This window comes from Mustela nigripes, chromosome 7 (genome assembly GCF_022355385.1).
Source record: "Mustela nigripes isolate SB6536 chromosome 7, MUSNIG.SB6536, whole genome shotgun sequence".
NCBI classification, from domain to species: Eukaryota; Metazoa; Chordata; class Mammalia; order Carnivora; family Mustelidae; genus Mustela; species Mustela nigripes.
In genome coordinates this window covers 140,032,317-140,048,574 of record NC_081563.1, presented here as the reverse complement: position 1 = coordinate 140,048,574, position 16,258 = coordinate 140,032,317, and the positions used below count along the sequence as shown (strand labels likewise).

At 64.0% G+C, this 16,258-nt stretch overlaps 1 protein-coding gene across 1 annotated transcript in view; it reads left to right on the top strand.

The window, feature by feature from the left end:
* The first annotated feature begins 5,228 nt into the window (after nucleotides 1-5,228).
* Nucleotides 5,229-16,258, top strand: part of HELZ2 (helicase with zinc finger 2) — a 14,867-nt gene continuing 3,837 nt past the window's right edge. Inside the window, exons 1-12 of the mRNA XM_059407425.1 lie at nucleotides 5,229-5,316; nucleotides 6,175-7,275; nucleotides 7,551-7,734; nucleotides 7,811-7,918; nucleotides 8,285-8,802; nucleotides 8,876-9,517; nucleotides 10,512-11,295; nucleotides 11,557-11,632; nucleotides 11,733-15,540; nucleotides 15,650-15,768; nucleotides 15,863-15,994; nucleotides 16,079-16,240. Coding sequence (XP_059263408.1) covers nucleotides 6,257-7,275; nucleotides 7,551-7,734; nucleotides 7,811-7,918; nucleotides 8,285-8,802; nucleotides 8,876-9,517; nucleotides 10,512-11,295; nucleotides 11,557-11,632; nucleotides 11,733-15,540; nucleotides 15,650-15,768; nucleotides 15,863-15,994; nucleotides 16,079-16,240 — 7,552 coding nt within the window. The 5' untranslated portion in view covers nucleotides 5,229-5,316; nucleotides 6,175-6,256. The remainder of the gene's footprint in view (nucleotides 5,317-6,174; nucleotides 7,276-7,550; nucleotides 7,735-7,810; nucleotides 7,919-8,284; nucleotides 8,803-8,875; nucleotides 9,518-10,511; nucleotides 11,296-11,556; nucleotides 11,633-11,732; nucleotides 15,541-15,649; nucleotides 15,769-15,862; nucleotides 15,995-16,078; nucleotides 16,241-16,258) is intronic.

Sequence of the window (16,258 nt, the reverse complement as noted above, 5' to 3'; positions counted from 1 at the left end):
AGGAGCGGTGTGCGTCTTCCAAGTGCCGTGCCTGGGGTGCACGATGTTAGTCTGTCCTGTTGCTGGTGATGGGAGCCCTGATCCCAAGGCCAGGCGAGGTCTGACAGTTGGTCTGCCGTAAGCACGAGGTCTCCCAGGGGCGATGCCCTGGAGGCTGCATGGACACCCTGTCTCTGTTATCACTGTGACAGTCGCACATGTCATCCCCACCCATTTCCATTTGTCCCTCTGCATTGACTCTGCCAAGCAGAGTTTGAGTCAGAAGAATCAGGACTGTACGGCCAGGACAGGGGAAGAAGGGCTGTGCTCCCAGCAGGGGTGGGGGTGTGGACTCGGAGGTGAGGAGGCCGCCCAGGGCTCTCTGCTTTCCGTGTCTGCTCGGCTATGGGGGCTGGGCATTTGCCGATGGTTGGAGGTGGGATGTGGGAGGGGTCCAGGCACCGGGGAGGGTGCGGTGCTCATCTGCTGAACTGGGAGCTGTTGGGGGAGCAGGTGGGGAAGGTTGGGGCCCAGTGCCGTGTGAGGCGTGAGTCCGGGCTTCAGGGAGGGACCCCTGTGGAAGAGGACAGTTGTCACTATCAGCCTCTAAAGGGTCTGTGAGGCCAGAAGGTGAGGGCTGTCATCCCCGTTTAAGAGCCCCTGGAAAAGGGCAGAAGAAACTCGGTGAGGGTTCACGATTCGATACCTGGTGCCTTTTACAGTTTTCATCTGTATCTGCGTAAGGAATATGAGCACTTAACACAAACTCAACGTCCAGGAAGGTAGAGGGGAAAAGTAAGTCTTCCCCTGTCCTGGCCGTACAGTCCTGGCTCTTCTGACTCTGAAACTGAGTTCTGAGCTCTCTCTCTAGGTACGAGAGGCAGAAGCCTCGACCCCATGACCCTACGACGGTGACCGAGCTGAAGCCGAGAGTCAGGTGCTCACCGGACTGTGCCCCCCCGCCACCTCCGAACTTCATGAATTTTACTGTTCTTTTTTTTAAAAACCCAGGATGCATTGTGGTCACTTCATTTTTCTTCTTTAACAAGGTATCTTGGAAAAAAACGCGTTTCACCACATTTCACATGCTGCCCCTTTTATGGCCTCAGAGTTGTTCGGGGCACAGGGAGGGGGTGCCAGTGACGGCGGGGTGGCTCCCAGCGATGGGCGGCGGGTGCGGGGGCCCCTTCGTGCCACGGCGTCCGCATCTTTGGGGGAAATACCCGCAGAGCGAATGCTGGGTCGTAGGCAGCTCTCTTGTCAGCTTTCTGAGGGAGCTCCATGCTGTTGTCCAGAGTGGCCGCACCAGCCTGCGTCCCCGCCGACGGTGCGGGAGGGTCCCCCTTTCTCCGCATCCTCGCCAGCGTCTGTCGTTCCTGACTGGTCAGTTCCAGCCGTTCTGACTGGCATGAGGTGGGGTCTCACTGTGGTTTTGATCTGCATTTCCCTGCTGATGAGTGGCGTGGAGCATCTTTTCACAGACCTGTTGGCCGTTTGTACGTCTTCTTTGAAAATGGGTCTGTTCAGGTCCTTTGCACATTTTTATTTTATTTTTTAATTTTTATTTATTTAGATTTTATTTATTTGACAGGGACACAGCGAGAGAGGGAACGCAAACAGGTGGAGTGGGAGGGGGAAACCGTCTCCCCGCTGAGCAGGGAGCCCCGTGCGGGGCTCAGTCCCAGGACCCCGGGATCATGACCCGAGCCGAAGGCAGACACTTAATGACTGAGCCACCCAGGCACCCCCTTTGCACGTTTTTAAATTTGATTATTTATTTCTTCGCTGTTGAGCTGTATGTGTTCCTCGTGGGTTTTGGATATTCGCCCCCATCAGAGACATGGTCTGTGGCTGTGTGTTTGCATCCTGCAGATGACTTCCTGTACAGACAGTGGTCTCTGCTGAGCTCTGTAGTCTGGGGTCGTCTCGCTGGGTTGTTCTGGTGTCTGCCGCCTGGGCTCTTGGTGTCCCATGGAGGAAATCATTGCCAAGACAAGCGTCAAGGGTCTTTGTCCCCATGTTTTTTTTCTGGAAGTTTTATGGCTTTAGGTCTTACATTTAATCTCCAATCCATTTTGAGTTAATTTTTGTGAGCGGGGACCAGTTTTCATTCTTCCACAGATGGATGTCCATCCAGTCTTCCCAACACCACCCATTGAAGAGATGGTCCTTTCCCCTTCTAAGAAATCAGCCGACCGTACATGTGTGGGTGTACGTCTGGGCTCTCTGTCTAGTCCTCTGGTCTGTGTGTCCATACGTGTGCCAAGACCGTACTGTTTGGGTTTCCACAGCTTTGTCTTATAGCTTGAAACCAGGGAGTGTGATGCCTCCAGATTTGTTCTTTTTTTCTCAGTGTGACCATTTGGGGTCTTCCGTGGTTCCAAATAAATTTTAGGATAGTTTTTTTTTCTATTTCTATGGAAAATGCCATTGGAATTTTCATTAGGATCACAGGGAATCTGTCGATTGATTTGGGTAGAATGGACGTTTTCACATGAGTTTTTCCAATCCATGAGCACAGAATGTCTTACCATTTTTGCTTGTGTGTCTTTTTCAGTTTCTTCATCAGAATCTCACGGGTTCAGCGTACACGTCTTTCACCTCCTTTGTTAAACTTATTCCTAAATATTTTATTATTTTTGATACTATTGTAAGTAGGATCGCTTTTTTATTTCTTTTCAGATAGTTTGTTGTAAGCGTATAGAAGTGCAGCCAATTTCTGTGTGTAGATTTTGTGTCCTGAAACTTTACTAAGTTCATTCACATTCTTACAGTTTTTTAGTGCAGTCTTTAGGATTTTTTATATGTAAGATCACATCACCTGCACTCAGAAATAGTTCTACTTCTTCCTTTCTGACATGGACACTTTTTATTTCTGTTTCTCCCCTAATTGCTGTGCCTAGGACTTCCAGTGCTACGTCAAAGAGGAATGAAGGGAGTGGGCATCTCTGTCTTGTTCCTGATCTCAGAAAAAAGGCTTTTAACTTTTTCCCGCTGAGTAGGATGTCGGCTGTGGGCTTGCCGCAGGCGGTGTTTATTATATGAGGAACATTCCTCCTACATCCAGTTCGGTGGCCGCTTCTATCAAGAAAGGATGTTGTATTTGGGCAAATTCTTTTTCTGCATCTATTAAGATGATCATATGATTTTTACCCTTAATTCTGTTTTTTAAAAAGATTTATTGATCTATTTGAGAGAAAGAACAGCACACAAGTGGGAGGGGCAGAGGGAAAGGGAGAGACTCTCCAGCAGGCTCTGTGCTGAGGGCAGAGTTGGACGTGGGGTCCAGTCTAATGGCTCTGAGATCACAACCTGAGCTGAAGCCAAGAGCTGGAGGCTGAACCCACCGCACCACCCTGGTGACCCTATCCTTCATTCTCCTAATGTGACGTGTCGCTTCTGTCGATTTGCAGGTGTCGAACCATCCTTGCCCTCTGGGGGTAAATCCCACTTGGTCATGCTGGAGCACCCTTTAAATGTACTGTTGAGTTTGGTTTGCTGATATTTTGGTGAGAATTTTTGCTTCTATATTCGTCAGGGCTATGGGTCTTGAATTTTCTTCTTCTTTTTTTAATTTTAATTTTTATTTTTTTATTATTTTTTTTAAAGATTTTATTTATTTATTTGACAGACGGAGATCACAGAGAAGCAGGCAGAGAGAGAGAGGAGGAAGCGGGCTCCCAGCTAAGCAGAGAGCCCGATGCGGGGCTCGATCCCAGGACCCTGGGATCATGACCTGAGCCGAAGGCAGAGGCTTTAACCCACTGAGCCACCCAGGCACCCTGTGTATAGTGTTTTTCTTAATGAATTTTAAATTCACCTAGTCTATCCCCCAGTTCATCTTAGTATTTTTATTGGGATTGTATTAAGTTCCTAGATAAGCTTGGGAAGAATTAATATCTTTATGTGATATTAATCTCCTAGGATTCCGTTCCATTGTCGGTGGTGTTCTGTTGTATCTCTTGGGAACATCTGCTTCTTGGTAAGCTCATCCCTAGGTCTTCCGTTGTTATCATTTATGGAAGACTTTATTATGTCCTCGAACTTAATGCTTGTATATCCTGAGGCTCCCAGTATGATTAATGATGGTGCACCCATTATGAATCCAGCTTCCTGAATTCGATGGGATGCTTCATTATTGCCCCCCCAACATGGTGCTAGCCTTGCTCTGGGACAGCCGCCTCTTACTGGGAACAGTCTTGGTGTACCGGCTCCCCATGGCTGTGTGAGAAGTCGCCCCAAGACTTGATGACCTGAAACGACACTGGGCATGTGTTCTCTTGCAGTTGGAAGCTGGCTGGAGGCTCAGGTGTGGGGGCTCTGGCTGCGGTGGAGCCGGGGCTGCAGTCCTCCAGAGGGTACATTTCAGACAGCGGGTGCTGGGTTTTGGCAGGGGGCCTCAGTCCTTCCCAGCACAGGGGACTGTGGGCCAGGCTGCTCGGGTGCCCTCAGGCCACAGTGGCCGGCGTGCCCCGCGGTCAGCCTGAGCGCGCTGGGAACGTGTCCTCTGGCCCAGTCTTGGCCGTCAAACTTCTGCTGTGTCTGTTGGCTCTCTTCATTGTTCAAGGGGACTCTACAAGATTATGAATCTGGGAAGCCAGGATCCTTGGGGTTGCATCAGGGGGTAGTGGGGGGACTGGGTGCTCTGCTAGCTAGCTGCCCGCTGGCCTTAGCCCATGAGTCAGCCTCAGGGGTGACTGAGGATGGCGCCCGTGCAGGAAAGTTGGGGGGTCAGGCCGCAAAGTGCTCCAGACCCTCCGGCCATCTGGCATGGGGGAGCGCACACTGTCCAGGGGTTGGCTATAACCCCAGGGCATCCTCAGTAAGAATCTCGCCAGCGAGGAGGGTAGGCAGGTCCCTCCGACCTAGACTGGATGGAATCCTTCAGAAAAGCCTCCCCGTGCCCCTCCCATTCCCAGTCCTGGAGCCGCAGCCCCTCAGTCCGGACAGGTCGGTGGGCGGTGAAGCCGCTCCACAGCCGAGGGGCGGGCCGGGGCCCCTTTCCCGGCTGCGCTGCTGTCCGGCTTGCTCGCCGCCGCCGCGGGCTTGGCCCCTTCTGCAAACTGCCCGGCCGGGGCGCCCCGCGGATGTGCGCGCGCGCGGGGCACCTGGGGCCGGGGTGGACCTCAGGGACCTGGCCGCCGCGGCCGAGGGGCGGGGGTGGGGGAGGGGGCGGCGCCGGGGGCGGGGAGGGCGGCGGGGCGCGGGGGGGCGGGGGGTGCGGTGAGGTAATTTCCGCGCTGGGGCGTCAGCGCTCCGAGTCACCCGCGGGCAGAAACGAAAGTGATCGCTCGACGCGGGGCGGGCGCCGGTGGCGGGGGCGGCTCCGCGCGCAGGGTAAGCGCCGGGCGAGGGGCCGGGGTCTCGGCCGCCCTCCGGGGCGGGCTCCGTGGGACCCCCCAGGCGCGAGGGAGCGGAGGGGGCGGCCGTGCTCCGCGGGAGGGGCGCGCGGCGCGGTGGCGGGCGGCGGGGGCTCCCGGAAGCCACCTGCGCGCTCCCCGGCCCGGTCCCCCCACCCCCCGGGGCAGCGGGGCAGCCAGGTCGCTGCGACCCTGGCCCCGGCCTGGGGAGGGGCCGCGATCTCTGCGCCCCGAGGCCGGAACCCGAGTGTCCGGTTTGGGAGCGTCCCCCGGGCTTGGGCTCTCAGCGCCGTCCCTCTGCAGCCGGACCGGGCTGGGCGTCCCCCCTCCAGGCTGAGGCTGCAACGGCTTCCTCTGAAAACAGCGCTGGTGTCGCGCTCAGAGTTTCCCCGGCCAGTTCCATTCGCACGGGGCTTCCCCACTTCTGCCGCGGTGCCGTCCTGCGGGCCCCCGCCGTGCGCCGAGGTCGCCGGAGCCAGCCTGGTCCCGCGGAGCAGGGCAGCCGTGTGTTTGCGCCAGCGGGGGTTGGAGGGTGTGGAGAGGGAGGCTCCCGGGGGAGCCCAGAGAGTCCGTGGGCCCCCAGGGCTCCTGTTGCCAGGGCACCCTTCCTCCCACAGGCTGGCCCAGAGACCCCCCCCCAGAAGTGGGAAGGGTCTTGATTGGGTCAAGGTCAGTGCGGCCCAGCTCCTTGGAGGAACAAGCCCCTCCACCTGTCTACCGGACAGAATTCTGCCTGGCCTGGCTGAGAGGCAGAGTGTGACTGAGCCCCTGCCTGGGTGCCTGTGGGGCTCCTGGCCTCAGGGTCTGACCCGGCTCCTTGCTCCTCCCACTCCAGACTTCTCATCATGAGCCAACAGCCCCAGAGGACCCGGTGATGCTGTGAGCCTCAGACGGCCCTCCGCAGATCCAGGCCAGGCATGCTGTCCCCACGGTCTGGTTCGTCACCCACCAGCCCCATGGCCACCAAGGAGCAGTCTCTGGCCAGGCTGTGTGCCCAGGTGGACCTGCACCTGGGCTGCCCTCACTGTACTCAGCGCCTGAATGAGAGCACGTATGTGCTGCGCCGGACAGAGCACCACTGTCCGCGAGAGATCCTGCTGGCCCGCTTCAGGGGAGCCACCAAGAGCAGGGTGTGGCGCAAGGTGGCCCGGCGGCCCAGCTTCCCACGGCCTGCCCGCTATGACGTCTGCTGGTACTACAGCCCGGGGCTCGGCTGCCGGCGGCACGGCAACCAGTGCACCTTTGCCCGCAGCCGGGAGGAGGCCCTGGTCTGGAACTTCGAGCGGGAGCACAATGTCGGGCGTCTGTGGCTCAAGACTGAGCTGCAGGGTGGGGGTGCCCAGGGGGAGCAGCACAGCCCCGCGGACGCCATCCGCGCCGAGCATGGCGGTCACTTCCAGCTGCTCTGCTCCCACTGCTTCCGGAGCTGTCCTCCACGGCTCTGCCCCATGGACGCCCAGGGCCACTGCCCCCAGCACGGGGCCTGCCCTTCACTCCTGGCTCACGTGAGCGCCGAGGGCCGCCGCAAGCAGCAGGTAGTGGAGGTGCGGCCGCAGCCCCAGTATGGCCAGCCGCTGGCCTACTGCATGTACGTGGGGCGCGGGCGGCCGTGCCGGCACGGGGCCTCCCGCTGCCAGTACGCACACAGTGCGGTGGAGATGGCCGTGTGGGAGGCCGAGCAGCTGGGGGGGCTCCAGCGGCGGGACCTGCTCTCGCCCACTGCCCCCCGAGAGGACGAATGTGCAGCTCCCTGCGGCCAGCCTCCCAGCGTCCGGCTGTACTGCCGTGCCTGCCTGGTCACCTGCCCCTCCCAGGAGGCCTTCGAGAACCACTGCTCATCCCTGGACCACGCACAGATGGTGGCCTTGGACCCGGCCGAGATCTGGGAGCACCGCAGCCCACCCACGGGGCTCTCCGCGTTTGAGCTCTGCCCCAAGTGAGGATGGTGGGGTGGGGGTGGGGGAAAAGCCCCCCTTCAGCCGGGACCAGGGGCTCTCTATCCCCTCTGTGCAATCGGCCGGTCCCCGCCCCGGCCTCTGGAGGGCGCTTGAGGGAGGCACATGGAGCCTTCTCTCATGGGCACGGGAGGGAGGGGCCCTGTTCCCACCCTGCCTTGCCCCAGGCCTGGAATCGACCCTGCCTCCGGCCACAGGCCAGCACTGGGCTGACAGGGCTGACCCCTGCTCTTCTTGCTGACCTTCCATTGCCCAGTCCCGACCTCTGTGAGTACGGGGATGCCTGCACCAAGGCGCACTCCGAGCCGGAGCTGCAGGAGTGGGTGCGGCGGGCGCAGGGCCTGGAGCTGAGGGAGCAGGCCGCCTGGCAGGAGGGGCTGGTGTCTTACCAGGCCCGGCTGCTGGCTGAGTACCAGCGAAGTCGAAGTGAGGTCCTGGTGGTAAGTGGGGACCAGGCCGGTGGGCAAGGGGTTGTGGGGCCAGAGCCCCGCCGCTGACGGCCCGGCTTCTGTGCAGCTGGCGGAGACTGTGGACGGCGTGTCCGTCACCTGCAACCAGCCCTTGGTGCATCAGGCCCCCGAGAAGAAGACTCGGCACAGCTGGGTATTTGACATCCGCTCTGAGGTGAGGCGTCAGCTCAGCCGGGGAGGTGGTTGGGCTCCCGGTTTTGGAGCCGCCTGTGTGGTCTGAAGCAATGTGTGGGTCTCTGGGCCGAGCTGGTGGGAAGGTCGGGTTCAGAGAGCGAGGACCAGGCCAGTTAGCTTGTGTGCCCTGAGCGTCCCGTGCTACACCCTCCCCTTGCTCAGCCTCCACAGGGGCTGCTCTGGGACCCCATTTGCAGGGAGGAACTCCAAGATTCAGACAGGCCGAGCGCCCTTCTGGGGTCACAGCCAGGAAGCCCAGCAGTGTGGGGAGGGGCCTGAGTGTCCACCTGGACGCTGATGGGCGGGCAGGGTCTGGGGCCGCCTCCCCATCCAGTCTCTCCCCCAGGAACCCCTGCTGTACGTGGCCCTGCTCAAGCAGGAGCTGGGAGCCGACTTCTCGCTGGTGGCCCCCCGCCTCCCGCCGGGCCAGCTCTATGCGAAGGGGGAGCGCTTCCGAGTGCGCGCCGCCCCAGCCGGGTTCCGGGTGGAGGTGCGCGTGCAGGGCGCCTCCTTCGGCTGCTTCGAGCAGTGGGTGGTTTTCGACTTTGGCCGCCGGCCGGCCTTGCTACGAAAGCTGGGGCTGCTGCTGGGCCAGGTGCACTGCCCGGGGCCGCAGGGCAGGCCGGCGTGCGGCCACGCCGAGGAGCTGGAGCGCTGGCACACGGGCAACCGCCACGTGGTGCCCGGTGTGGAGCGGACGGCCGAGCAGGTGGCCCTGGTGGCCAAGTACAAGGTGCCCGCCCTGGCGCTGGACTTCTCTCCCGGGGGCTCCGTCCCAGGCCCCATGTCCTGTGCCGACTACCGTCCGAGGGTGCACCAGTTTCTCTATGAGGAGGAGGCGGCTCAGCAGCGGCTGGTGGCCAGGTGAGTGAGGGCCGCTGGGCTGTGGGGCCGCAGAGTCCCGGCCCCGGAGCGCTGACCAGATTCTCCCCTCCAGGCTGAACTTCCGGGGCCCGGTGTCCCTGAGGACAGCCCTGGAGACGCCGGCCCTGGGTATGCTCTTCCCGCCATCAGGGGCCCTCTATGCCGAGGTCCCCACACCCTCCGCGCGGATGCCGGACACGGACGAGGGCTTTCTGCTGGGCCGGGCGGTCAGCACAGCCCTGGTGGCCCCCGTCCCCGCACCCGACCGCACCGTGTTTGAAGTGCAGCTGGAGACGCGGGCGAGCTCGGAGCGGGCGGTGTGGCTGCTGCTGCCGGCCCGCTGCTGCGTGGCCCTGGGGCTGCGGCCCGACACCAGCCCCTTCCTTGAGGTGCAGTTCCAGATCGACCCACTGACCTTCCGATTCTGGCACCAGGCGGTAGACGCGCTGCCTGATGTGCGACTGGTGGTGCCAGACCTGCCGACATGCTCCTTGCCCCGGTCTCTGCCTGCACCCCCCGCGATGCGCGGCAACCACAAGCAGAAGCTGGCCGTGGCGCTTATTGCGGGTAGTAGCCCGGGGGGCGTCCGGCCCATTGCCCCCCTGCTCATCTACGGCCCGTTTGGCACAGGAAAGACCTACACGCTGGCCATGGCCTCCCTGGAGGTCATCCGGCAGCCCCACACCAGGGTGCTCATCTGCACGCACACCAACAGGTGAGCCCAGAGCCGCCGCCTGCTTGCTGGGCCGGGGCCAGCGTGCCGCTGCCTGCTGTGTCCCTGTGAGGAGGAGGGGGCCGGACATTCCCAGGGTCCCTGGAGGCCTGGGCAGCCTGTGCTAGAGTGGGTCTCCGGCGTTGCCTGGCCATCGGCAAAGCAGGGTCTAGGCTGGGCCTGCGTCCTCTGGCTGCCCCGTGGACGCTTCAGGAGTAGGGGACAGTGCAGCTCCTAGGGAGGTCAGGGTCACTCTGACCCTTAGGACTTTCCCTGGGCTAAAAGAGATGGGACATTTGTGCTTTGGGCCCAGTGCAAGGTGCCCTGGGGCGTCAGGGTCTGCTGTCTGTGGGTGGGGCACTGGGTGCCTCCACAGAGACCCCAGAGCAGACAGAGCTGTTGGGGGGCGTCTGGCGTGGCCCATCCTGCAGTTCCAGGGCTGGCTCTGTTGTTGTCGCCCCTCAGTCTCTCTTCACAGAGCCCCTGGGGTTGGTATGAGCTTCCTGGCTCCCAGCACGTTCTGCTGCCCAGGCAGGGGTCTCTCCCATGGTGGGCCTGGATCCCTGGGGTCCTGGGGAGCAGGTCCCTGCAGAGATGCCCGGGGGCTCTCGCGTGTCCCCAGGATACCCTGGCCTCGGTGCTTCTCCATCTGCTCCCGGAGCTGGTGCACCCACTGGCAGCCCCCCGGGAGCTGAGCTCCGGGCCAAGCACAGCCTCTGGCCACCCGGGCTATCTCAGGCAGGGGCCCCTGAGGTTCCGCTCTCTGCCTCTCTGCACGGCCAGCTCCTTCACCTCCTCCTCCAGGGATCCCTCCCTGCCCACCCCGACCCTCTGTGCTGTTGCCGGTTCCTGTCCGACTCTGACCTTGTTCTCTGTCCCCTCTGCTGGCGTCAAAGCTGTGTGGGGTGGGTCTGTGTGCCTCTGCTGAATTCCTGGCGTCCAGGCCGGGCTGGGCTCACAGGACATGCCTCGGTGGACCGTGTGCCCTTTCCCTCAGCGCGGCCGACATCTACATCGAGGAGCACTTCCACCGCTATGTGAGCAGTGGCCACCCTGAGGCCACTCCACTCCGGGTGATGTTCACGGACCGCCCGCCCAGCCAGACGGACGCGGCCACGCTGCGCTACTGCCTCCTGACCGGGGACCGCCGGGCCTTCCGCGCCCCGACACGGGCCGAGCTGGAGCAGCACCGCATTGTGGTGGCCACGGCGTCCCAGGCGCGCGAGCTCAGGGTGCCCAGCGGGTTCTTCTCGCACATCCTCATCGACGAGGCCGCCCAGATGCTGGAGTGCGAGGCGCTCACCCCGCTGCGCTACGCCGGGCCCGGCACGCGCCTGGTGCTGGCAGGGGACCACCGGCAGGTCACGCCCAGGCTCTTCAGCGTGCCGAGTGCCCAGGCCGCGGGCCACACGCTGCTCTGCCGCCTCTTCTGGCACTACCAGAGGGAGGCCCACGCCGTGGCGCGGCACAGCCGGCTCATCTTCCACGAGAACTACCGCTGCACCGAGGCCATCCTTCAGTTTGTCTCGCGGCACTTCTACCTGGCCGAGGGCAGCCCCATCCACGCCAGCGGCCGGGTCCCCCGCCACCCCACGCACTACCCTCTCATGTTCTGCCACGTGGCGGGCAACCCCGAGCGGGACCTGTCACACGCATCCTGGCTGAACGCAGCGGAGATCGCGCAGGTCGTGGAGAAGGTGCAGGAGATCTACCAGACCTGGCCCCCCTGCTGGGGCAGCCGCGAGCAGAGGCACATCTGTGCCGTGTCCCACGGTGCCCAGGTGAGCCCCTGCCGCCCGCAACAGCCCACCTCCACTCTTCTGGCAGGGATGCCCGGAGGAGGGCGCGGGTCCCTCTCTGGCCGGAGGGGGGTCCTCCTCAGCCTCAGCGGTTCCTCCTGAGAGAGGAGCTGAGGGAGGAATCTGCCAGGCCACGGTGTGGGGCTCGAACCCGCGACTGGGGCCGGGGCTCCGGGCCGTGGGCCTCGTGTCCCCCCGCAGGGGCTCACTCGGGCCGGCTGCTCTGGCCGTGTGTGTCTGCAGGTGGTCGCGCTGAGGCAGGAGCTGAGGAAGAGGGACCTGGGCCAGGTGTCTGTGGGCAGCTTTGAGATCCTGCCAGGTGGGTGATGAGTGCTGGGGTGGGGAGGGGCAGGTGCGGAGCTGGGCGGGCTCCCCCCGACCCCGGGCCTGACCCCCTTGACCGCCCCCCCCCCCCATAGGGCGGGAGTTCCGGGCTGTGGTGCTGAGCACCGTGCACAGCTGCAGCAGCCTGCTGAGCTGCGGGGCGCCCGCCCTGGGCTTCTTCACCGACGCCCGCGTGCTCAACACCGTCATGACGCGCGCCCAGTCCCAGGTGGTGGCTGTGGGCAACGCCGTGGCCCTCTGCTCCTTCGGGGCCTGTAGCAAGCTCTGGAAGAGCTTCATCCGTGAGTGCATGAAGCACTGCAGCGTCTGGCCCGAGAGCCTGTCCCTGGAGCACATCGAGCAGAGTGCGGTGCAGAGCAGGAGGCAGCGCTGGGCCCTCCACGCAGAGAGATCTGTGGCTGCCGTGGCCCAGGACGCTGTCCCGCAGGAGGGCACAACAGGGGCTCTAGCCACAGAGCACGTGGCCACGGACGAGGTGGCACCAGAGGCTGAAGGGAAGACATCCCCTCCCGAGACCTTGGCAGCGGGAGGCGAGGCCGCACAGAGCACAGAGGCTGGGGACGCGGCCCTGGCGTCTGCGGCGGGGGGCTGCCGGGCGGTGAGGGAGACCGCCACGGTGCCCCCAGAGGCTGAGGACAGGACCTCAGCTGGGAACTCGTCGGTGGGGGACGTGGCCCCGGGGAAGGCAGTGGCCGGGCTGCCGGCCACGGAAGATGGGGACCCCGAGGACCTCGAGGACTCGGAGTCGGACTTCTGGCCCTCCGACTTGGAGCTCAACGCGGACGACTCCATCCTGCAGGAGCTCCTGGATGAAGCCCGAAACTTGGCAGTGACCGTCCGGGAAGACGGGCTGCTGGACGCCGTCGCCCAGCCCGAGTCCCCACAGCAGGCCCGGCAGTACAGGAGCCTGCCGCGGGCCGCGCTGCGGAAGCTGCTGAGCCTGGAGCCTGAGCTGTACCGCCCCTGCGCCTTCATGCAGGAGACCTTCGAGCGGGCGCTGGCCATCCCACTGGACGACACGGACTGCGGCCCCATCCACATCAGGGGCCGCCTGCACTGTGGGATGGCCTTCAGCGGGGACGAGGTGCTGGTGGAGGTCCTGGGCGCAGACAGAGGCCCCTCGGGGAGGCTTCAGGGCCGCGTGGTGGGCGTGCTGAAGAGGAAGCGGCGGGAGCTGGTGTTCGTGTGCCGCACGGACGAGTGGGACCCTCGCATCATGACCCCCATCGACGGCTCCGTGACCAAGATCTTCGTGGCCGAGCTGAAGGACCCGCTGCAGGTTCCCGTGCACTGCGTCCAGCAGGGCCGTGTGCGGCGCGTGGGGTACGAGCGGCTCCCCGCTGAGGCCCGCGGCAGCCGACTCTTCTTGGTGCGTGTTGTCCTGTGGCGACCCCGCTTCTACTACCCCCTGGGCATCATCCTGGAGGTGCTACCTGAGGCTACCACCTGGGAGCAGAGTCTCCGCATCCTGGACCTGGAGCACGGCCTGAGGGCGCCGGGGCCAGAGCCAGCCTCCGTCAGCAAGGCACTGCAGAAGTACCGGGCAGAGCTCAGTCGGGCGCCCGACCGCCGGGAGGACTGCCGTGGCTTTCTGACCTTCACCGTGGACCCCCAGGGTGCCTGCTACCTGGACGATGCCCTCAGCGTCCGAGATCTGGGCTCCAGGTACGAGGTGGCCGTGCACATTGCCGATGTGGCCAGCGCTGTCCCCAGGGATGGGCCTCTGGACCTGGAGGCCCGAAGACGGGGCGTGACATTCTACGCCCCTGACCGGGAGCCGCAGCCCATGCTGCCGGCCAGCCTCTGCCAGGATGCGCTCAGCCTCCTGCCGGGCCAGGATCGCTTGGCCGTCTCCCTCTTCCTCACGGTTGAAAAGGGCAGCGACCAGCTCAAAGGCCTGCACATCGCGCCCTCGGTGATCCGCTCTGACCGCCAGCTGTCCTACGAGGAGGCCGAGCACATCATCAGGCAGCACCCGGGTGCCGGTGGGGAGCTGCCCAGCCTCTTGGATTCTGTGGACGCATGTGTCGTGGCCGCCTGCCACTTCTCCCGGGTGCTGCGCCGAGTCCGCTTGGAGACCGACGCACACTACGAGCAGCCCAGCGAGGACGGCGTGCTGGGCTTCCGCGCGGCCCACACCATGGTCAAGGAGTACATGATCCAGTTCAACAGGCTGGTGGCCGAGCTCCTTGTGAGCAGCGAGTGCACGCGGACGGTCACGCTGCTGCGGTGGCAGCCCGCGCCCAGTGAGCGCCAGCTTGCAGCACTGGAGGAGAAGCACGGGGAGCTGGTGCCCCTTTCCCTGCACCTGCGCCACCACCTGCGGGGCTGTGGGTCTCCCGGCCGACAGGTCTATCTCCTGGCCACCCTGTGGAGGCACCTGCAGCGCGCCGCCTGTGCTGGGGACCACAATCTGCTGGCGGACCTCATCACCACAGATGACGTGCACCCCTCCCTGGCTCCCGTGGGCCTCGACCTCCGCAAGGCCCTGGGCCGCTCTGTGTTTGGCCGCTCCCGCCAGGGCGAGCAGCAGGCTGCGGGGCACTACGCGCTGCGGGTGGACTGGTACACGTGGGCCACCTCGCCCATCCGCAGGTACCTGGACGTGGTAGTGCAGCGGCAGGTCCTGCTGGTGCTGGGCCATGGGGGCGCCCCCTACTCCGCCAGGGACATAGACGGGCTGTGCCAGGAATTCAGCCACCAGCACGCGCGCGCCCAGGCCTATCAGCGCCAGGCCCGAAGCCTGCATCTGGCTGCACAGCTCCGGGTCCAGCCCCGGGGCAAGCTGGGCATCGTGGCGGGCGTGGAGATGGGCGCCCGCGGCTTCAAGCTGCTCTTTCCCACCAACCCCGAGACCTTGCCTGACCCCTGCCCTGTACAGTACCGCGCCCTGCAGCTGGCCGAGCACCCCAGGGACCTGGCTGGGCGGCCGGGCCTGCGGCTGGAATGGCGGCGCCGCATCTACTCGGTGCAGGCGGAAGGGCTGCGCTCCCCGCAGCCCGGCACCCTGTTGGACCCCCACACCCGGCGGGTGGATGCCGCCCGGTGGGAGCAGCTGCTGGAGCTAGTGCAGGCGGAGCGGTGGCCTGAGGCGGCGGCCCTGGTGCGGGAGCTGGGCACGGCAGAGCCCCCGCCCCGGGAGCTGGGCCGCGTGAGGCACAGCCGCTGCGGCCACTTCGTGGAGGTGTCCCGGGAGCTGGGCAGCGGGGACGTGCTGCAGGTGCAGCTCAGCGCCTGCCCGCAGCGGGGCTTCCTGGTGCCAAGCCTGCAGCTGTGCACCGTGGCGCCGGGCCTCACCCTCTGCCTGCAGCACGTAGAGCGGCCCGGCGACTGCTTCCTGGACCAGGCACCCCGGGCGGCGCAGGACCGGTGTCTCGATGAAGGCGAGTACGCCCGTGTGTGGGGGCCATTCTGCTCTCTGGAGTCGGCCGCAGGCGCCGTCTCGGAGGGGGACTCCATCACTCTGCAGCAGGTCAGCGTGTCCTGGGACACAAAGCAGGTGGCGCAGGGGCGGCTGTGCGGCTCCTTCTGCCTGGAGCCGTCCTTCCTCAGCGAGCACGGCATTGACCTCGGCTTCGGCCACTGCTACCTCTGCATCCGGCTCGAGGGGCTGCCGGCCATGCCCGTTACAGGGGAGCTGCACCCCCCAGCTGGCCCCGGCCGGCCTCCCCTCCTGAGCATCGACCCTGACACGTACACTTGGGTGGCCCATGGGCTGACAGGACACTGGGACCCGAAGGAGGGCCAGGCCGACCGGCAGGAGACCTCCAGGCAGGTGTACTTCTTCGTCCAGCACATGCCCATGGAGAAAGTTCCAGAAGAGGTGCTGAGATCGGGCACCCGATTCACTATTGAGGTGCTGCCCAAGCAGCTTCCTGACATGTGAGTAGCTTCCACAGGGAGAAGCTGGGGAAAAGCGGGCCGGGTGTCCCCTCCTGGGGGTAGTCCTGGGGATGTCCCTGGGTCCCTGTTCACTGCCACCTGCTCCCAGTCGCAAGGAAGAAGCCGTGAGCAGGTTGGACCGTGCGTCCCCGCTGGTGGTCAGCATTGCCCTGGGCCGGCCCATCCCTCCGCCCTTCCGCCTTGCTCCTGAGCAGACCCTCCACAGAGGTAGGTCCTGGGACCCTCCAGCTCTCCCATGTCCCTTCGTCCTGCCTGGGTCCTGCCCTGCGCCCCTGCTCAGGCAGGCCTGACCCTTCCTTAGGGACGTACAGCAGGCTCCTGGAGAAACGCATGTTTGACCTCCCCGGAGGCCGCCACACCCTGAACTCCAGCCAGAACCGGGCTGTCAGGGCAGCCCTGCAGAAGCCGTTCACAGTGATCCAGGGCCCGCCAGGTGGGGCCTGTGCTGCGGGGCTGGGGCCTCGGGCTGCCTGCGCTGGTGGCCAGGGGCTCTGTTCATGACGCGCTCTGCCCGCAGGCACGGGGAAGACCGTGGTGGGTTTCCACATCGTGTTCTGGTTTCACAAGGCAAATGAGGAGCAGGTGATGGCCTGGGGCGCCCCCAGGGAGGAGGAGCTGCTGGGGGACCCGTGCGTCTTGTACTGCGGTCCCTCTAACAAGTCAGTGGACGTCCTGGCAGGTGCGCTGGGCTGGTTGT